Below are 19,614 nucleotides of genomic sequence, written 5' to 3'. Positions count from 1 at the left end.
ATTATCTGAGGTAATGTAAATTTTTCATTTGTTAACATAGTGACTTATCTTTCCCATGCTCATATCCTCCTATAAATGTATTGTCATTAAAAGAAATAAATAATCTGTTGCTGCTGCTTTCTTTATATATATACTTAGAATTGCCCATGTGGGAAGTGGCTAATTGCAAATCAACTGCTACTCCATCTTGCTGCCAGTGGCTTACTTCTCTCACTGAGTAGTCACAGGGACCCTTTATTGTGCCTTTGTTTTAGTTGCCCTGAGGGTTTATGACATTTTTGTGGGGTTTGTGTGTGTGCGTGTGAGTGTTTTAATCCTCACCCAAGAACATTCCTTCATTGCCTTTAGGGAGGGAGGGAGGGAGGGAGAAAGAGAAGCATTGATGTAAGAGAGAAGCATCGGTCATTTGCCTCCCATACAGGCCTGGACCAGGATGGAATCCACAACCCAGGTATGCACCCACATACCTGATAGGTAATCGAACCCACAACCTTTTGGTTATGGGATGACTCTCCAACCAGCTGAGCCACACCGGTCAATGTTACCACATTTTTTAATCTTTAGTTTCAGTCAGGCTATCCCAAACATAACCTCAAATTTGGTAAAAATCAGTCCTGAACTTTTCACAGGATATGGTAACAGACAAATGAAATACATTTTATACAATATGCTGTGAACAACAGAGCTAAAGGCATATGTGATAGAAGGAAAAGACTATAGACATGTCTTATTTTCAATATTAGCAAACTTAAATACTGTGCTATTTGTCACAAAATGGAAATGTTTTATTTCCCCATGTTTTACTCACTTTGCATTATTTATTCCTCAGTACAATCCCATGAGGAAGGTATTCTAATTATTCCATTTATACATGAAGAAACTGAAGCTTAGAGATGTTAATCATTTGCTCAAGGCCACACAGATAAGATAGTAGGAATCTCACCTGTTTTATCAACCCTCAGAGTTTAGTAATACATGATATTTATCCAGCCCTGGAGCTACTGAAAATCTAACTAAGAAAGGGAAGGAAGGAAGGAAGGAAGGAAGGGAGAGAGGGAGGGAGGGAGGGAGGGAGGGAGGGAGGGAGATGAGAGAACAGGGAACAATTAGTAAACAATTAGATGCCATTACATAAAACCATTACATAGTAAAACCTGGCTTTCTAGTTCATAATCCAGACTATTACTTTAAAAATTATATGTATTAGAGAAGTAGAGCACAACTACATTTTTTGTGTTTAATCTGTATTGTATTTTATCCATTACCATTTAGTCCTCCTATACCCCTGTCTCCAGCAATCACCACACTCTTGTCCAAGTCCTTTTGTCTTTTTGATCAATCCCCCTACCCCTAACCTCCCTCCATGCCTTAGCTATCAAACTGCTCTATCTATGTCTGTTTTTATTATGCCTGTTAGTTCAGTTTGTTCATTAGATTCCACATATGATTGAAATCATATGGTATTTGTCTTTCTCTAACTGGCTTATTTAATACTGTTGCAAAGGATAAAATTTTTCTTATTACAGCCGAGTATCATTCCGTCGTGTAAATGTTCCATAGTTGTTTTATCCGCTCATTTATTGATGGACACTTGGGCTGCTTTCTTATCTTGGTGACTGTACATAACTCTGCAGTGAACACCGGGGCGCTATGTTCTTTCAAATTAGTGTTTTAAATTCCTTCGGATATATTCCCAGAAGTGGGATTGCTGGGTCGAAAGACAAACTCATTTTTAATTTTTTGAGGCATCTCCACACTGCTTTCCACAGTGGCTGTAACAGTCTTCATTCCTACTAACAGTGCAAAAGGGTTCCCCTTTCTCCACATCCTCACCAGCACTTGTTGTTTGTTGATTTATTGATGACAGCCATTCTGATAAGTGTGAGATGATATTTCATGGTGGTTTTAATTTGCATTTCTCTGATGATCAGTGACGTTAAGCATCTTTTCATATTTCTGTTGGCCATCTGTATGTCCTTTTTGGAGAAATATCTATTCAAGTCCTTTGCCCATTTTTTAATTGGGTTTTTTTGTTTTTTTGGTATTGAGTTTTGTAAGTACTTTATAAATTTTGGATATTAACCCCCTTTCATATATATTAGTAAATATGTTCTCCCATTCTGTGAGCTGTCTTTTAATTTTGTTGACTTTTTCATTTGCTGTGCAAAAACTTTTTAGTCTGATGAAGTTCCATCTGTTTATTTTTTCTTTTGTTTCCCTTGCCTAGGAAGATATATCTGACAAAAAATTGCTACAAGCAATGTCCAAAATTTTGTTGCCTATGTTTTCTTCTAGGATGTTTATGGTTTTGGGTCTAACGTTTAAGTCTGATCCATTTTGAATTTATTTTTCTGGGTGATGTAAGAAGGTGGTTTAGTTACATTCTTCTGCACGTAACTGTCCAATTCTTCCAACACTATTTATTGAATAAACTATCTTTAGCCCATTGTATGTGTTTGTTTCCTCTGTCAAATATGAACTGACTATAAACATGTGGGTATTTCTGGGCTCTTAGCTCTGTGACATTGATCTATGTGTCTGTTTTTATGCCAGTACCAGGCTATTTTGATTACTATGGCCTTGTAGTGTAGTTTGATATTAAGTAGTGTTATTCCTCCAACTTTGTTCTTCTTTCTCAGGATCACTGCTGGTATACTGGGCCTTTTGTGGTCCCATATAAATGTTTGAAATATTTGTTTCAGTTATGTGAAATATGTCATGGGAATCTTGATAGGAATTCCATTGAATTTATAGATCACTTTGGGTAGTATGGACATTTTAATGGTGTTAATTCTTCCTACCCATGAACATGGTATGTACTTCCACTTATTTGTATCTTCTTCAATTTCTTTCTTCAGTGTCTTATAATTTTCTGTGTACAGGTCTTTTACATCCTTGGTTAGATTTAAGGAATATCCATTATTTTCAAGTACACATTTTATGTTCAGCAATATAGATCATTTGTTGAGACATAAAACAAATCTTAAGAAATTTTATGAGAATTGCAAAGCATGTTCTCTTATCATAATGAAATTAAATTAAAAATCATTAATAAAATATTTTCCCAAAAACTCAAATATTTGAGGTTAACATTACATGTTTAATTAATCCAGGAGGTCAGAAAGAAACTGTATTGGAAATTAGAAAATTTCAAGCTGAATGATAATGGAAATACAACATACCAAAGTTGTGGGATGCAGCTAAAACAGTGCTTGGAGGAAAAGTTACAGTTCTAAATGTATATGTTAGAAAAGAAGTTATAAAAATTAATAACTGAAGTTTCTAAGTTAACAAGCTAGCTAAAGAAAAGTAATTCAACTGAAAAGGGAAACAATAAAAATAAGAGCAAAAAGCAGTGAAATGGAAAAACTAATAATAGAAAATTAACAAAGAAAAAAAACCCCAGCAGCTCTTTGGAAAGATTAGCAAAAGTGTAAAACTCCCAGCTAAACTACATCAGGGAAAACAAAAAGACAACACAAGTGATCAGAGTGAAGAATAAAAAGTGTATCAGCACTGATCTTAAAGGCATTATATAAATAATAAGGGACTATTATGAATATCTTTATGCCAATACATTCAACGACTTGTATGACATAGACAAATTCTTTGAAAAATATAACATTCTACTGACCAAAAAAAAAAAAAAAGCACCCAAAAATGTTAACAGCCTTTCAATTGGAAAAATTCAATTTCTAATGAAAAACCTTCCTACAGAGAAAGCTCTAGGCTCAGATGCTTTCATTGGTGAATCTTATCAAACACTTAAAAAAGAAATGACACCTTTCAGACACAAACTTTTTAGAAAAAGTAGCAGGAAGGAGGACTTCCCAATAAATAAAATAAATCTTAGCTATTTTAAAAGCAGGGTAATATAATTTTAAACTGAGAAAGCATTAACATTTGAGCATATAACAAAGCAAAAAGGTATCTGTCTTAGTCCATTCAGGCTGCTATAATAAAATATCGAAGACTGGGTAGCTTATAATAAAAATTTCTCACAGTTCTGAGGCCTGGAAAATCCCAAGATCAGAGCACCAGAATGGAGGCATTCTGGTGAAGGCCCTCTTCCCAACTGATAGCCAGAGGGTGCCTTCTCACTGCACCCTCACCTGCTGGAAGGGGCAAAGATCTCTGTGAGGTGTTTATAAGAACACTCATCCCATTCATGAGGACTCAACCTTCATGACTTAAGCACTGCCCACAGCTCCATCTCCTAGTGCTATCATCCATGGGGGCTAGAACTTCTACATACGAATTTGGGGATCGGGAGAGACACAGACATTCAGGCCATACTAGTGTCATTTCTAGTTTATAAATAAAAATCAGGAAAGGTACAAGGAGAGCTAGCCACATGGTTTAGTATTTTGTTTTTCTTTTAGAATTTAAAAGTTAACTTTAATATTTTTTATGTTTATCAAGTTGAGTAAGTGATACATGTGTGTCGTAAAACAAACAAAAATAATAATAGCTTCAACAGTTACATGAGTGTGGACAGGGAAAGGAAAATATTCCCCTGCTTCACCTACAATCCTCTAGTCTCCATTTCCTTTTCCGAGAGGCAACAAGTTTTCAATTTCTTTTTAGGCTTTACAGTGATATCTTCTGCACACATACACAAGTATATATTTATGTGTATTAATATATATGCCTATCCTTTTATGAAACTTCTTTAAAGTGTAAAATTGTTGAAAATTTTAAAATATTTTACTTATTAAAGCCATCATTTGATCACTTTGGTTCCTCTCCGAATTCCTCTGTTATACTTCTTAAGACAAGTGGCTTGGGTAATTATGAGTATCTTGGGGATTTGACTACAGGGCAGTTGTGTTGAAGAAATCACTTAATTTGGATTTAGGGGAATATATTTAGGTGGTTCACAGGCAATTTGAAAATAGTTAACGATCTTGCTAGTGCCACCTGATAAAGGAACGGTTTTAGGAACCCCCTTTTCCACTGTGCTGACTCACCCAGGAAAGCCGCGGAGCTTAGGGTTGTATCCTGATGCAACTCTGCCCCATGGTACCCAGCACTGGAGGTTATGCAGATAGTGAGGGTGCTAAGCATACACAGAGCTAGAAGAATATAAAATGATATGGCAAGAACAATATAATCACAATAAATATAAATAAGTAAAATGCCTCCTAGTAAAATAATTAAGCTTTTAAAAAACCCAGCTACACACTTTTTAAAAGAGTGGAGGCAAATGGACTTTTAAGTTATGTTGGAACACAGTATCAGAACCACCTGGAAACTTTTCAGAATCAACTAGGGAAGTCACTACATTAGAATCAGGGGTTAGACTTTGGAATAAAAAGCATATTCTTTGCCCTGACCTGTGTGGCTCAGTTGGTCGGGCATCGTCCCACAAAGTGAAAAGGTCACTGGTTTGATTCCTAGTCAGGTCACATGCCTGGGATGCAGGCCAGTCCCCAGTTGGGGCATGTGCAAGGGGCAACTAATTGATGTTTCTCTCACACACTGATGATTTTCTCCCTCTCTTTCTCCCTCCCATCCCCTCTCTCTACAAATAAATAAATAAAATCTTTTTTAAGGGCTTATTTTTTTAGGATCCTAAGCAGTTAAGCAGAGATATTTGGCATATCTGGACAGTAACACTTGTGATTGCTTCTACAGGAAAAAAAATGGAGTGCTGAGAAACAGAGTGGAAAGTACATTTACTTCTTTCTACTCTTCATCTGTTGCATTTTCTGTCCTTTCCAACTTGGTTTTTCCCTTTCTTTGTTTTTGATTTTTTTTTACCAACTGAAAAATTGTTTATTGATTATACAATATCAATTGAATTATTCACTCAAATAATTAATGTGTCATAAAATGTTTTGGGGAAGTGATTTCACATATATACTTATGTAATTTATGAGAAAGGTCTAAGTCAGTGGAGGTAAGGATGATCTTTTGAATAAATGGTTGAATTGAACATCTGTATGAAAAGAAAATAAAATCTGGCCCTTTTTCATATTCAATATTATACACAAAATTAACTCAAAATTCATCAAAGAGCTAATGTGAAGTGTTAAACAAGGAAACTTCTGGAAATAAATAGAATATGTTCTTGACCTAAGGAAGGCAAAAATACAAAAACACTACCCATGAAAGAAGAGACAGGTAAAATAAACTTCATTAAGATTAAGAACTTTTGTTTTTCAAAAGACAGTGTTAAGAAAATGAGAAAGCAATCTACAGAGTTGGAGAAGAAAAATGTAAAACAACTGTTTACAAAGAACTTAACATCAAACATAAGACACTGCTATAAAACAATAATAAAAAGAAACAACTCAATGTTTTAAAAAATGGGCAAAAGAATTGAATAGACACTTCAAAATGTAGATATCTAAATGTTCAACAAACATAAGAAAAAGGATCCAATATCATTATTTATGAAGGAAATGCACATTAAAACCATGTCAGATACTGCTACACTCAAGTTTTCAAAATCATACATTACTACTTTTACACATTGCTGATGGGGTATATTGATACAAGCCCTTTGCTCCTACTTTTTCTATGTCCCTTACAAACACTAGCAAATTCTTATCCTGACACAAATTTCCTTTGTTTATCACAAGATATTTTTCTACACAATTTTTTTTCCTAGTTTAACTGGCAAATGTCAAACACATAACCACATTTAAGTATATAAACCTGTACCAGTCTCCTTCCTCATCTATTCATCATACCTTTACTTTTTGTATGTTTCTTTGTTCTTTATTATTTGGTTGGCTAAAAAGTCCATTTAGTTTTTTCCATAAAATAAAAGACACGTTTTCATTTTCACCAATAACTTTACTGATTTGGATATTTTGAGTATGTTGACTATCTCCTGCATGGTATAACATTGATTGTTCTCAATGTCTCGATTTGATGGCTAACAACTTCAACTGGTCCACCAAACCATGGAGCATCGTCCAGCGAGAAATCTTCAGCAAAAACTTTGCAAACCACTTTTGAAACATTCAGTCAGTCGTAGTACCTTCTCCATACACAACACAAGTCTTTTCTTACATTTCAGTTGTGTTTTTACCTTTCTTGAAATAATAAAGCATTATATGCCAAAAATGTCATGTATTATCTTCCATTTTCAATATTAAAATGGCTACACAGAAATTCACCAATTTTGATAAGTTTTTTAAATGCATGTTGATATGACAGCTGTCACAATACAATCTAACAAAACTGTTTTTGAATGAAGTTAAAGACAACTAAGTGCTACTAGAGTCATCTTACAGAAAAAACCAAACTGACTTTTTGGCCAACCCAATATAAGACGAAGAGACCTGTGTTTCCTTACTCATTAATGGTGGAACCCTAATTTATAATATTCAATTTAACAAGTAAACAATTTGTGCATTGATGAATGATTTACTAGGAGAAAGGACAGATAGGAGAGCTCCTCAAAGACAGAAAACAAAATTTGTATTACTCCCAAGGTGCTTTGCATTACTTTATAAGTTAGAAATGAATTTAGTGTGATTATGGTTAGAAAAAAACTAATGACCAGGATATTTAAGAAAGTGAAGTTGCTCTCACATTCTGAGCATGACAGGGGAATGACTTACCTATTTTGTCTGTCACTTTCTTCTATTTCATCATATAATAATGTATTTTTTTTCTTCTGTTGTAGATGCCCAGAGCAGAAAATTTTCTTTAACAAATTCCACTTTTTTTCCCTTTTGCTAGTCATAGTGATCACAAATTGATATCACTGTTTTCTATGGCCAGGGAGATTTCTCTCTAGCCTTTTTCAAATATAGTCTGCGGTCTTCCAAGCTTTTCTCTGGATAGCACTCCTACAGTCAAATCAGAGCTTTCAGAAGTTGGTGTTACCTCTTGTTCTTACTGCTTTCAAAATTCATTTTCAGGAAAAGAAATTGATAGAGAATTTACATTCCCCCCCTCCACGCACACAAAGGTAACTGCTTTAGGAAATAATATTTTTAAATGCAAACAAATTATTTTCTAATGGTGGAGTTTTATGTTCTGACAAACAAGTAGAGGAACTGAGATTGGTTTTTTGGGCTAGTAACCTTCTCTCTAACCTTTTCTCTGCTCCTTATAACTATACCACATGATCTCTTTCCCAGTAAAGCTAGTTCTGTTTTCAGCAGACTACAAAGTGTAGCTATCTGAACTGCCCTTAGTCCCATGTAACTTTGATCTATTTTCTCTTAGAGGTTTCTCCTTCTCAAAAAGCCAGAAGGAACTGGCAAAGAGTTGAAAAGAGTTCTTCTTTTTTTTCTCCCAGACTGAAATGACCCAAGTTGCAAGGACTGGGTGATCTCAGTTTCTCTGGAAAGTAAAAAGTGTTGTTTTTTAGTGTTTGGAAGTAAACAAAGAACAGAATGCATCATTAACAGCATTTATTGATAGCAACCTTTTCAGTTTATGGCTTATTGCCCAAATTAATGTCATTTTATGGACCTGTCTGTGGAGGGACCTGAAACAAAATAAAATGCCAGCATTCACAATTTCTGTAAAAAGAACAGGCAGCTAAACAAGGTCCAGTCACTGCTGCCTTTGCACTGAGCATGAATATTTCCACTGTCAAATAAAAGGAGATATCATTTCAATGATTTATAACATATGGTGTCCAAAAGTTACAAAACTGCAGCTTTAACTGCAGTTAAAGTCAGTTTCAAGTCAATGCTTCAGAGTATGGAAAGTCCATAATCCAAAGAGATCAGTAATATTACAGTATATATTATGTTACTGTGTTGCCATTCTTTGAAATACAAGTAAATAACCAATGCAAAAAAGGAGAGAGAGAGAGAGAAGTCTCAGTCTTTTTGGTGCATAAACTGTGCCTTAATAAAAGATAGGTATAGAATCCTTTGATAGCCTCGTTTAATTCAAACCCAGCTTTCTTAGTGTTTTTGTATCAATAGTAAATTACCAAGTAAACACCAGTGATATGGGGGTTAACATTAGCATCTTACATCTTAGTCAAAACTAGATAGTCCCAAAAAACTTTTAAACTCTGCCCTCAATTTCTGTCTTCTGGGGGCAGGAGTGATGGTGAAATTAAATAAGTAGATATGGTTTAAAAGGATGACTCTGGCTTTATTTTTTGCTTGTTTGTTTTTATTTTTTAATTAATTTATTTATTTTTTCAAATACATTTGTCTCTGCCTTCCCCCCACCACTTTCCCTTGCCCCCTCCCACTTTCCCTCCCTCAGCTCTTCCCCTTTGGTTTTGTCCATGAGTCCTTGCTATATGTTCCTTGACTTTCCCCTTCCCTTCCTTTTCCCCGCCCCCCGCCTCCCTCCTTCCCTCTTGTCTCTGTTGATTTCTTTTCCTTTCAGTGTTGCTGGTCTTATTTTCCTTGCATCTTTGCATTGTTGGTTAGGTTCCACTTATAGGTGAGATCATATGGTATTTGTCCTTCGCCCCCTGGCTTATGTCACTTAGCATAATGCTCTTGAGTTCCATCCATGCTGTCACGAAGTTTAGTAGTTCTTTCCTTCTTTCTGCTGCATAATATTCCATTGTGTAAATGTACAATAATTTTTTGATCCAATCATCTACTGATGGGCATTTAGGTTGCTTCCAACACTTGGCTATTGTAAATTGTGCTGCTATGAACGTTGGGGTGCATAGGTTCTTTTGAATTGGTGTTTTGGGATTCGTAGCGTATAGTCCCAGCAGGGCAATCACTGGATCAAAAGGCAGTTCCATTTTCAGCTTTTTGAGGAAATTCCACACTGCTTTCCATAGTGGCTGCACCAGTCTGCATTCGCACCAACAGTGCACTAGTGTTCCCTTTTCTCCACAGCCTCGCCAGCACCTGTTGTTTGGTGATCTGTTTATGATGGCCATTCTGACTGGTGTGAGGTGGTACTTCATTGCGGTTTTGATTTGCATTTCTCTGATGGCTAGTGATGCTGAGCATCCTTTCAAATGCCTCTGGGCCCTCTGTATCTCTTCCTTGGAAAACCGTCTGCCCAGGTGTTTTGCCCATTTTTTGATTGGATCGTTTGTCTTCTTGGAGTGGAGTCGAGTGAGTTCTTTATATATTTTGGAGATCAAACCTCTATCTGATGTATCATTAGCGAATATATTTTCCCATAGAGTTGGCTTCCTTTTCATTTTGCTAATGTTTTCTTTAGCTGTGCAGAAGCTTCTTATTTTGATGAGGTCCCACTTGTTTATTCTTTCCTTTATGTCCCTTGCTTTAGGAGACATATCAGTGAAAAAATTGCTGCGTGGGATATCTGAGAGTCTCCTGCCAATGTTCTCCTCTAGGACTTTTATGGTGTTGCGACTTATATTTAAGTCTTTTTTTTTTTTTTTAGATTTTCATTCTGTGTTTTATTACTGAAATACATTGTTCTACCCATCCCACCCACAATAAAAATCTCACCCAGATCCCCCATTCCTTCCCCTCATCCCCCAGGCAGTCCTGCACAAGTGCTCTAGAATTCACTTCTCACTGGACATTTTGGAGTGTGTCCACTGGATAGCCAAGTGGAAACCACTTGGGGGTCTTTGTGGAGAAAACTGGAGGGGGCATGATGGAGCCCCAGGATAAGCTTATTTGAGAGCCTTGGTTACTTGCTCGTAGGCCAGCTCTATTTCCTCATCATCCGGACAGGTGGAGGCAAACTCTTCCCTAGCATAGGCATTGCGTAAATATCGATGCACCCCCCGGAACACCTCAGGGATGGAGAATCCACGGTACTTCTTACATACCACCTGTATTATGTGCAGCTTTGGCAACAGGTTGCAGTCAGCAAGAGTGAACTCATTTCCATCCAAAAACTTCCTCTGAGAGATGCCCTCATCCTCAGCACTGGTCTCATCCACTTCTTCTGGGAGGGGGGATGTCAAATAATTGTCTAAAACTTTCAGGGCTTTCAAGACCCCTTCTCCATATTATCATTGAGTGCTGGGTTTGAATTCTTGATGTAGGCAGAAAATTTGGCAAATATGTCCAGGCCAGCTGTGTTTGATTCAGGGTTCAGAGCTGCCAGCTTGGGATACCTGGGAGGGCACAGCTCTGCCTCTAGAAATTCCTCAGTCTTGTTGGTGTCTGTGTGCACTTCGGTGCCATACAGCAGAAATGGGAGCTGCCCCCCTGGGCACAGCTTCTGCACCGTCTCGGTTCGCCTCTTGGTGTCAATGGTGGTGACGTTGAAAGTGACTCCCTTGAACCAGAGCACCATGAATAGTCTCTGGAAGAAGGGGCAGTTCCCAATCTTGGCCCCATCACTGCCAGCCTTCACAAACAGTTCGACCTGTGGTTGTTCTTCAGCCATGGTTGCGACGACAGGGACCAGGAAGCTGCTGTGTATATTTAAGTCTTTTATCCATCTTGAGTTTATTTTCGTGTATGGTGTCAGCTGATGATCCAATTTCAATTTTTTGCGTGTAGGAAGTTTTGATCATAAATGGGTGCTGGACCTTATCGAATGCTTTTCTGCATCTATCGAGATGATCATGTGGTTTTTGTCTTTTCTTTAATTTATGTGATATATTACGTTTATTGACTTGTGTGTATTGAACCATCCCTTCATCCTTGGGATGAATCCCACTTGATCATGGTGGATAATCTTTTAATGTATTGCTGGATGCGGTTTGCCAATATTTTGTTGAGGATTTTAGCATCTATGTTCATCAGTGAAATTGGCCTGTAGTTTTCTTTCTTTGTAAGGTCTTTATCTGGTTTTGGGATTTGGGTGATGCTGACCTCATAAAAAGAGTCTGGGAGTCTTCCCTCCTCTTGGATTTTTTGGAATAGTCTGAGAAGGACTGGGGTTAGCTCTTCCTTAAACGTTTTGTAAAATTCTCCTGTGAAACCATCCGGCCCTGGGCTTTTGTGTGCCAGGAGTTTCTTGATTACTGCTTCATTTCCCCAGCTGTTGTCGGTCTGTTCAAGCTTTCTGTTTCTTCCTCCTTTAGTGTTGGAAGATTATACTTTTCTAGAAATTTGTCCATTTCATCAAGGTTTTCAAATTTCTTGGCATATAATTGTTCATAGTAGTTTCTGACAATCCTTTGTATTTCTGTGGTATCAGTTGTTATTTCTCCTCTTTCATTTCTGATATTATTAATTTGGGTCCTCTCCCTTTTTTTCTTGATGAGTATGATTAAAGGCTTATCAATTTTAATTATCTTTTCAAAGAACCAGCTCCTGGATTGGTTGATCTAAAAGGATGACTTTGACTTTAATACTGCCCTGGCCAATGTGGCCCAGTGGGTAGGGCACTGTCCCATAGACTAAAAGGTTGCAGGTTTGATTCCCAGTCAAGGCACACATCTAGGTTGTGAATTCAATCCGGGGTCAAGGCATGTTTGAGAAGGATCAATGTTTCTTTCCCACACCACTCTCTCTCTCTCTCTCTTTTTCTCTCTCTCTCTTTCTCTTTCTCTCTCTCTTTCTTTCTCTGTCTCTCTCTCTCTTCCCCTCCTCTTCCTCCCTCTTCCTCTCTCTCTGAAAGCAATGAAAAAATGTCCTCGGGTGAGGATAAAGAGATAAATAAAAATAACTTTAATATTGACAATGGGATAGAACAAGGCCAATAGATAAGAATAAATAAGTGAGAAGATTGTGATAGTGGTCCAAGTGAGAGATGAAGGTAGCCTGGACTGCATTGATAATGGTGATAAAGAGAATTGGATAAAATAAGCTATGGTAGGAAAAAAATCCAATAGGACTCTCTTACAAAATGATCTCAACCAATTTGGTCATGTACAACTACTGTGTTCTTTTTGACAGATAAAAATAGCCACCAATTTGTGAAAGAGGTAGTCACTTAGACACGGCCTTGTTACTAAGGTAAAATGAAATCAAGTCTCAGATAAATTCTGTCATATAAACAAACATTTTATTGTGTTTTAAAGATTTTGTTTATTTATGTTTAGAGAAAGGTGAAAGGAGGGAGAAAGAACTGGAGAGAAACATCAATGTGTGGTGTCTTCTCACTCACCCCCTACTGGGGACCTGGCCTGCAACCCGGGTACCTGCCCTGACTAGGAATCAAACTGGTGATCCTTTGGTTTTCAGGCCAGCACTCAATCCACTGAACCACACCAGCCAGGGCTAAACAAACATTTTTAAAAGTAAAGAGTTATTAAGCAAGGAGGATTATATACAATAGTTCATACGATCTCTTCTAATAAGCCAAATTAAGTTCCAGTTCTCTTTTCTTTTATGTATTACGATGTACTATTATAGTTATCTAGTTCTGCATAACAAATTACCTCAAAACTCATTGGCTTAAAACAATAACAAACATTATTTCACAGTTTCTGTAGATAAGAGGTAGATAAAGTTGTCTGGGTAGTTTTTGTTCATGGTCTCTAATGAATCAAGATGTTGGCTGGTGTTACTACTACATGAAGGCTTGAGTGGGGCTAGAGGACCTGCTTCCAAAATGGCTCGTTACAGGGCTGGTGAGTTAGTACTGAATACCAACAGGAGATCTGAGTTTTTCCCTATATTGACCTCTGTAAGGTTGCTTGAAAAGCTTCACAACATGGTGGCTATCTTCCTCCAGAATAGATAATCCAAGAGAGAACAAGAAGGCAGAGTCTGCAATCTCTTTGAAGACAGCCTTGGAAATCATGATCTCCACTTCCAGAATCTTATTGCTTACAAAGGTAATCCCTATTTAATGTTGGATGGACCTATGCAAAGGGGTGAGTAGCAAGAATCATTGGTATTAAGGTCATTGAGGGCAATTTGAAGACTGGTTGCCACAGGATGGCAATATGCACGAAAAGTTCACTTGCGGCAGATGCAGCAATATTTGAGGCAGGATTCAAGCAACCAGAATCCAGTGAGTCAATAGCTAGATACAGAACATTTTAGGAATCAAACCTTGGTGCCTTTCATAAAGATAGAGATTATGATGTTTGCTAGGCCTTTACATCCTATTCTGGAAAAGTGGAATGTCTAAAACATATTAGCCAATCCACATACCTTAAACAACACTAATTTCACCAGTGAAAACCCATTGCTAATATTCGTATGTTAATTAGCCAATTTCTGGCATTGTTCAAGACAAATATGACCAAATCACTGTCATAGCTTCCTCTGGAGTGTGTGGCCTTTGGATTAAATATTAGCTGACCATACCTGAGAGTATGAATTCCTAATTATGTCAAGCAACAGCACTTATGCTGTAGCCTAAATTAACACACACATATTCCCACACAATATCATGTTATCTATACTCCGTTATTTTAAAATAAATTACAAACATCATAATACCTTCCATGACTTAGAAGATGTAACCCATGAAAAAAGTAACTATCCTGGCTAATGACAATTGCCAAATGAGGCTGCTCAGACTGGATAGAGTCATTTACAATAAAAATTACAGAATGACCATTAGCGAAGGATTTCTGGCATTAGAGTATGCAGCAGAAAGCAGCTGTATTGATTTTTTTATTTTTGAAGATGAAGCATTTAAGATTATATTACAGGGTTATTTTATTTTGCGAATTACACGAGTTAACAATTTCAAAGCACTTAGAACAAAGGCTGGGCACGTAGTAAAGTTGCAAGTAAACGTGCTGTCGGTGATGGTAGTGCTAATGGTGATGATGATAGTAATAATGGTGGTGGTAATCATCTTACAGCTTCAGATAGACGCATGCCTCTTTATGATTATCAGTTGTACTGGACACTGCAGTAGATTACACTGCCACCAGATTTCTCTTCATGGCTGAAGAACTTGTCTGTATAACTGCTGGGAATGATGTTGGCTCATAACTTTTGAGATGTCAGCTCCATCCAGGAATTGCCTTACCCAATGCCATTTCCACTTACTGGGGGCAGTCTTTATCCTATGGCTTCACATTGGTGGATATAAAAGGCCCAGCCCCCTTGCCTCAACATGGAACACGTGTGAATTGCCAGCTTAGCTTAAGAGCCAACCATAAAGTTGACTTAGGTTTTGTTATAATTACATCACAGCCCAACTTCTTCCTCTGTCTAATCCTCTATTTCACTACAAGTGTTGATCCACAAGAATTCCCTACCAAATCTACCTGTATGCAAGTATCTACTTCAGGGTCTTCTTCCCAGGGAACACGACCAGAAACATCAATGGTTGTTTAGTGAATTAAAATACTGCATAAAAGAGTATCCTTTTCACTGGTTGGTTATGATTAACATAAAATATAAATGTTTGAGATAAACGTATATATACTTCAAAGTATTGTTCATTTAGATTAAAAATTTCAGATCTTAAGTTTGGCAGTGGAGACTACTAAAATAAGTTAACTGAAATATTTACCGTATTTAATGTTTTCTTACTGGAAAAACTGACAACTTATATATAACTATTAACCTGATATATAGGAAGCACAAAAGGCCACGAAAACTTTTAATATAGACAAAGTTAGTACACAGATTTTTGTCAGGATAGGGTAGATAGTAGTGCAATAATAAACTATACCAAAATATCAGAGATTCATCATATAAACATTTCTTATTCAGGCAAATCAGTGAAGAGTCCAGGAGTTTCTCCACGAGAGCCCTTCATGTAGCAGCTCAACATTTCAAACTGCTTCCTTCTGGAATCTCCATCTCAACGTGATGCCTGAGGGTTCTCAGTGCTAGGAAGAACAGAATGGTGATTCACTTACTGACTCTTACTTAAATCCTTTGGCCTGGAAATAACACATGACCCCTGGTCACTGTCCATAGGTAGAACTAGTCATGTGGCCCTCTCTAATTGCAGAACTAAGAAATGTAACCTTTTGGGTGAAGAGGTGAGGGGATTAAGAAGTACAAACAGGTTGTCACAGAATAGCCATCAGGATGTAAAGTACAGTATAAGAAATGGAGTGGCCAAAGAACTTATGGGCATGACCAATGGACATGAATAAAGGTGTGAGGATTGCCTGAGAGAGTAGGGGTACTGGGTGGATGGGGGCCAAGGGGGAAAATTGGGAAAATTGTAATAGCATAACTAATAGAACAGAAGAAATGTAACCTTTTACAGTAGTCCTCACTTACCTATAGGGGATGTTTCAAGACCCTCAGAGAGTCTTTGCAACCACAGACAGTACCAAATCCTATATATACTGTTTTTTATACTGTACATACATACCCATGATAAAGCTTAAATTATAAACTAGGCACAGTAAGTGACTGAAAACAACAATAAAATAGGACAATTATAATATTGTACTAGAATAAAAGTTATGTGAATGTATTTTCTCTCTCACAGTATCTAATTGTACTGTTCTCACCTTTCATTTAAAGGAAGCACTTCACTTTATGGATTCTCTTTAACATAACCAAAATGCTGGCATCACTACTCTGATGCTTTGGGGGTAATTATTAAGGAAAATAAGGGTTACTTGAACATAAGCACTGCAATACTTCAGCAGTCAATCAATCTGATAACCCAGATGGCTAAGTGACTGATGGGCAGGTAGTATATACAGTGTGGAGACACTGGACAAAAGATGATTCACATCCAGGATGGGAAGGAGCTACTTAAAATAGCACATAATTTAAAACTTTTGACTTGTTTATCTCCGGGATTTTTCATTCACTGTTTTGGACCTCAGTTGACCATGGGTAACTGAAACCATATAGAGAAACTGCAGATAAGATAGGTCTATTATACATACCCAGAAAAAGGAAAAGATTGAAACTATTATTGAGCATTGGAATGTCAGCCACAAGGACACTCTGACATTATCTGTTTGAGGCTAATATTTTACTGATCATCTTCTAAGAGAATTTCACTCTTGGTGAAAACTCCCAGTATAGATCTTATCCTACAACAAGAATTAACTTTAAGCTCCTGTGTTTTTTATGCAATATGAATGGAAGTAAATTTAGTTAAGTATAAACAGAATTAATAACTACCACAGAACCTGGCAAAGCTGAGAGCCTCTTCATAAATAGTAAAGAATAGATCACATTTGAGTGAGCTGTGAAAATTTATGTAAAGATCTTTTTCCACAGGACTCCTTGAAAATGTGATTGTAAAATTTAAAAACAAGAATAAAATATAAATAAAAGTGAGCTTTGCCAGAATTTACTATAACATTTGACCATTCACTCCTTTATAGAAAAGGATTAAATTATCATCAGATAATTATACCTCACACCCTTATTTCTATGGTATTCTTCAGGAAGGAAAATGTTCCATATAAAGAAATTCCATATTATTGATTATAAGACAGTTTATAGCTAAACATAAAAAAGTTAGTGAAAACAAAAAGTGAATAGAGATTTAAATTTATGTGCTTTCCAAAACCTTAAAGATAAATAGAATTTTTTGGTGCATTGATCTATACAATTTTATCATATGTAATGGATTCATGTAGTGATCACAACTAGGATATAGAATTATTCCATCACTCCAAAGTAACCCTTTTATAGTCACACCCTCCCCCAAGTCTAACACCTAACACCATTGATGTGTTCTCCATCACTATAATTTTGCCATTTTAATGTTATATATGTGCAATCAGATTATATGTAATCTTTTGAGATTGGCTTTTCAATTAGCATAATAGTCTTGAGAGCCATTCAAGTTGCTGTGTGTATCAAGTTTGCTCCTTTTTATTACTGAGAAGTATCTTATGATATGGATGTACCACAGGTCATTCATTCACTCATTGAAGAATATCTTGGTTGTATAAAATTTATCTATCACAAATAAAGTTGATATGATCATTTATGTAGAGATTTTTCTGTAAACACATGTTTTATTTCTCCAGAGTAAATATCCAACAGTTGTATTACAGAGTCTCTTATGTTAAGGGTATGTTTAACTTTGTGAAAAAAAAACAAACTGCCATCATGTTTGCTGGAGTGTCTGTGCTAATTTTTATTCCCATCAGCAAAGTATGAGAGACATAGTTGCTCTGCATCTTGTCAGCACTTAGTATCATCAGCATTTTTTTTTCATTTTAGCCAGTCTAATAGGTATATAGTGGTATCTCATTGTGGCAGTAATTTGCATTTTCCTAATGGCCAATGATGTTGAACTACAATAATGTCTTACAGTTACATAGTGTTTTGCTTTTTACAAATATTTTTTAAAAATCTCAAGTAATTCTCACAAGTATAGTGAGATGTATTTCAAATGATAAAAAGACAATATTATGTAAATCTGAAAAAGAAAGCAAAATGTAATTACACTACTGCAGAACCAAAGCAGTATAAAACTCAAAATGAACAGGGCAGCAATTTAGTCAAACTTCCTGGTTTGCCAGAGAACTGAATCCCAAAGAGGCAAAATAACTTCTCACACAGCTGGAATCATACCAAAACCCACCCTTCCAATGCTTGTACCTCTTATACAATGTCCAATCACGTAGGTAACAATTTAAGCTTGATTCCTTCAACTGACTGGGAATTTACTCACTCTCTGTGCAGTTCTATTAGGAAGTGTTTCTTGACATTGAACTGAAATGACCTATAAGCAAGTAAACAAGTCTGTAAGTGTTTTGACATTGAACTGAAATGGCTTACAATAGGTCTTACCAATGGGTCTAGTTTCATCCTCGGAGGCTTTCCTGAGGAAGTGTGGTCCTTTTTCTACTTGACAGTACATTAGATACTTAAGGACAGCCACCGTGCTCTCAAAATATACCCCAGGCTGAACTATCATATTCTCCTCCAGCACTTCCTTAGTGGAGCTTCTTTACCATTCTTCTTGTTTATATATAAACTAATCGCAGGTTTCTTATGGTGCTAAATACTTAACAAAATATTTCTGGTAACATAGCCACAGTACATACATTTTCTAACTATACAGAGTCACTGCAGAAATTAATAAAATTTCCTTGTGTAGCATATTCCTTAACATAATTAAAAAATACTTGTAAGTGTTTTTTTAAATTTTACGCTGAATATTTTTAAATTGTGTTTATTTTTTGGATGTGTTACATTTACATGGTCCAAAATTCAAAATATCCAAGCAGGTTTACAGTAAAAGTCATTATCCCTACCCTTATAGTTGAATACACTATAATTAATATAATATATAATTTAGCAGGCAACCTCTTTTAAAGATACAATTCTGATTATAATTATAACACTCCATCATTTGACTATACTTATCTTTTTAATCATTAATCTTAAAATTTTCTGCTCTCATAAATAATGTTGTAATAGACTTCCCTATGTATATGTTTTAGATTATTATTTATAGTAGATTCCTATTTAAAAAAGCTGCATTGCATAATATGACTTGTATATAATAACTTTCCACAAAATTACCATTTTATGTTTGCACCAGCAGTATGTAAGTGTCCGTTTTGAGGCTTCCAGTCAAGATGGCAGTGTAGGTAAACAGAGTATTCACATCCTCCCACAACCACATCAAAATTACAACTAAACAACAGAGCAATCATCATTCAGAACTACCTGAAACCTAGCTGAATGGAAGTCCTACAAGAGATTTAAAGAAACATTCACATTAAGACTAGTAAGAGCGGCAAAGGCACAGATGGGAGGGTCCAACATCCATGTGTAGAAGTTTAAAATTGGGAGGGATATCTTCCTGCAGATGTCTCTTTGAGGAGCTAGGGCTCCCAGCCTCACACCAAACACCTTGCCCAGGTTCCATTGCCAAGGAAAAAATGTGCTCATAATGTAGGGCTGTAAAAACCACCTG

General features: G+C 36.5%; 1 protein-coding gene across 1 annotated transcript; it reads right to left on the bottom strand.

Annotated features, from left to right (window-relative positions):
- Positions 1 to 10,549: 10,549 nt before the first annotated feature.
- LOC129074465 (chloride intracellular channel protein 1-like) lies at positions 10,550 to 11,278 on the bottom strand. Its single transcript, XM_054578278.1, is given in 2 exon segments — positions 10,550 to 10,878; positions 10,881 to 11,278. Coding segments are annotated over 2 exon segments (723 nt in total). The 5' UTR covers positions 11,275 to 11,278.
- Positions 11,279 to 19,614: the final 8,336 nt, after the last annotated feature.

The sequence above is a fragment of the Pteronotus mesoamericanus genome, unplaced genomic scaffold (assembly GCF_021234165.1).
Source record: "Pteronotus mesoamericanus isolate MK-2021 breed Mesoamerican mustached bat unplaced genomic scaffold, CSHL_Meso_final contig_50, whole genome shotgun sequence".
Taxonomy (NCBI): domain Eukaryota; kingdom Metazoa; phylum Chordata; class Mammalia; order Chiroptera; family Mormoopidae; genus Pteronotus; species Pteronotus mesoamericanus.
Note: the sequence above shows the minus strand (reverse complement) of the source record. Positions and strands in the feature narration are given on the sequence as shown.